Here is a 1,462-nt window from a genome sequence, read left to right as displayed (position 1 = left end):
GCCCAGCAGCACCACGATGGGGTAGATGGTGACGATGGAGACGCCAAAGAGCAGGCGGGCGACAATGACGACCGGGTCATTCCCTGGGTAGGACATGAGAACGTCGGACGCCACGGTCTCGCCGAAGGTCAGGTAGCCGTAGAGCCCTGCCAACAGGGACATGAGGGTGGGCGGCCACGGCGGTGAGGACGGGGGTGGCCTGAGGCGGATGGCTGAGCCCTGGGCTGGGGAGCGGGGGGTCCCAATGGCAAGAAGGGGGCCAAGGGCTCCGGAGCTGGGGTTACCGGTGAGCGAGTAGATGAGCAGGCAGATGAGCATGGAGAGCACGGAGACAGCGACCCAGTGGGAGAAGCTCTGGTTGCGCATGCTGCTGTAGATGGCCACGCAGGCCTCGTGGCACTGCAGGGCACAGCGGGTGGCACTGGGGACAACCTCACCCCCAGCACCTCCCCTCCCACCCATGGGTGTCCTGTGCCGTGCTTCCCGTCCACACCCAGGGGCTTGCAGCCACCTCTGGTGACAGGCACATGTCCCTTTCACTACCACCCCACGCTGCCAGGGGTGTTGTCTCCATGGTCTGGGATGCCATGAGCAGGTCGCAGCACCGCCCTGGCAGATGGGGACAGTGGGGCCAGGGTGACCTACCTGGAAGCCAAAGCAGATGGTGGGAATGACACTGAAGATGGAGGCCCAGGAGGAGGCCCTGTGGTATGCAGAGGAGCAAAGGAAGTGAGATCCTGTCCCCCCCCGCCCCCTGGCAGAGGGGACTTTAGTGGCATAAGCTGTGAAGCCTGGATGCCACTGGGGGAACCTCCTGCCTGGTGATTTTGGGAAAAGGGAGGACCCCTGGGGCAAAAGTTGGGGCTGGGGGCAGCCACACACCCACTGCCCCACCAGCACTGTCCCCAGCTCACCCCTGTACCAAGGGTCACCCTCTGCTCTGCCTCCAGCCCTGCCCCATGCCACTGCTGATGCCACAGAGCTTGAGGTGAGAGGGACATGGGGCTGAACCCCTCCCACCCCTACCTGGAGGGCTGGGGGGGCTCGGACGAGCCCAGGCTCTCTGCCTCCAGGTGGTACTTCAGAATGACAACCAGGGTGAGGTAGCAAGCAGCCAGTGTGCCCAGGATGCTGCCAGGGCCGGGGAGAGCGTCAGAGTGCAGACCCCCACGCCCCCTGCAGCAGTCGGGATGAAAGGGGGGGGGTGTCCCATTGCCCTGCAGGGACCTGGGAGGTGACCTGGGGTACAGGATGCCCAGAGGTTGGCTGCCATGGGGTGGTACCTGGAGTATTTCTGGAAGCCGATCTCCCTGGGGACGGAGAGTGGGAAGATGACAAGGCCGCAGAGAGCTGGGAGGGTGAAGCGCTGGTCTGCATACCAGGGGAGCTGCGGGGGGGCCCCGCTCAGTGTCCCATTGGGGTACAGGGAATCACACACTGAAGAGAGTGGAGGGGAGAGGTG

General features: G+C 64.6%; 1 protein-coding gene across 1 annotated transcript in view; it reads right to left on the bottom strand.

Annotated features, from left to right (window-relative positions):
• Positions 1-3: 3 nt before the first annotated feature.
• Positions 4-1,462, bottom strand: part of SLC38A8 (solute carrier family 38, member 8) — a gene marked incomplete at both ends in the record, with an annotated part of 1,868 nt that continues 409 nt past the window's right edge. Inside the window, 5 exons of the mRNA XM_008945414.1 lie at positions 4-146; positions 285-399; positions 646-703; positions 1,027-1,131; positions 1,284-1,437. Of these exons, the coding sequence (XP_008943662.1) occupies positions 4-146; positions 285-399; positions 646-703; positions 1,027-1,131; positions 1,284-1,437 (575 nt within the window). The remainder of the gene's footprint in view (positions 147-284; positions 400-645; positions 704-1,026; positions 1,132-1,283; positions 1,438-1,462) is intronic.

This window comes from Merops nubicus, unplaced genomic scaffold (genome assembly GCF_000691845.1).
Source record: "Merops nubicus isolate BGI_N331 unplaced genomic scaffold, ASM69184v1 scaffold46018, whole genome shotgun sequence".
Taxonomy (NCBI): Eukaryota; Metazoa; Chordata; class Aves; order Coraciiformes; family Meropidae; genus Merops; species Merops nubicus.
This window is presented reverse-complemented; position numbering and strand designations above follow the sequence as displayed.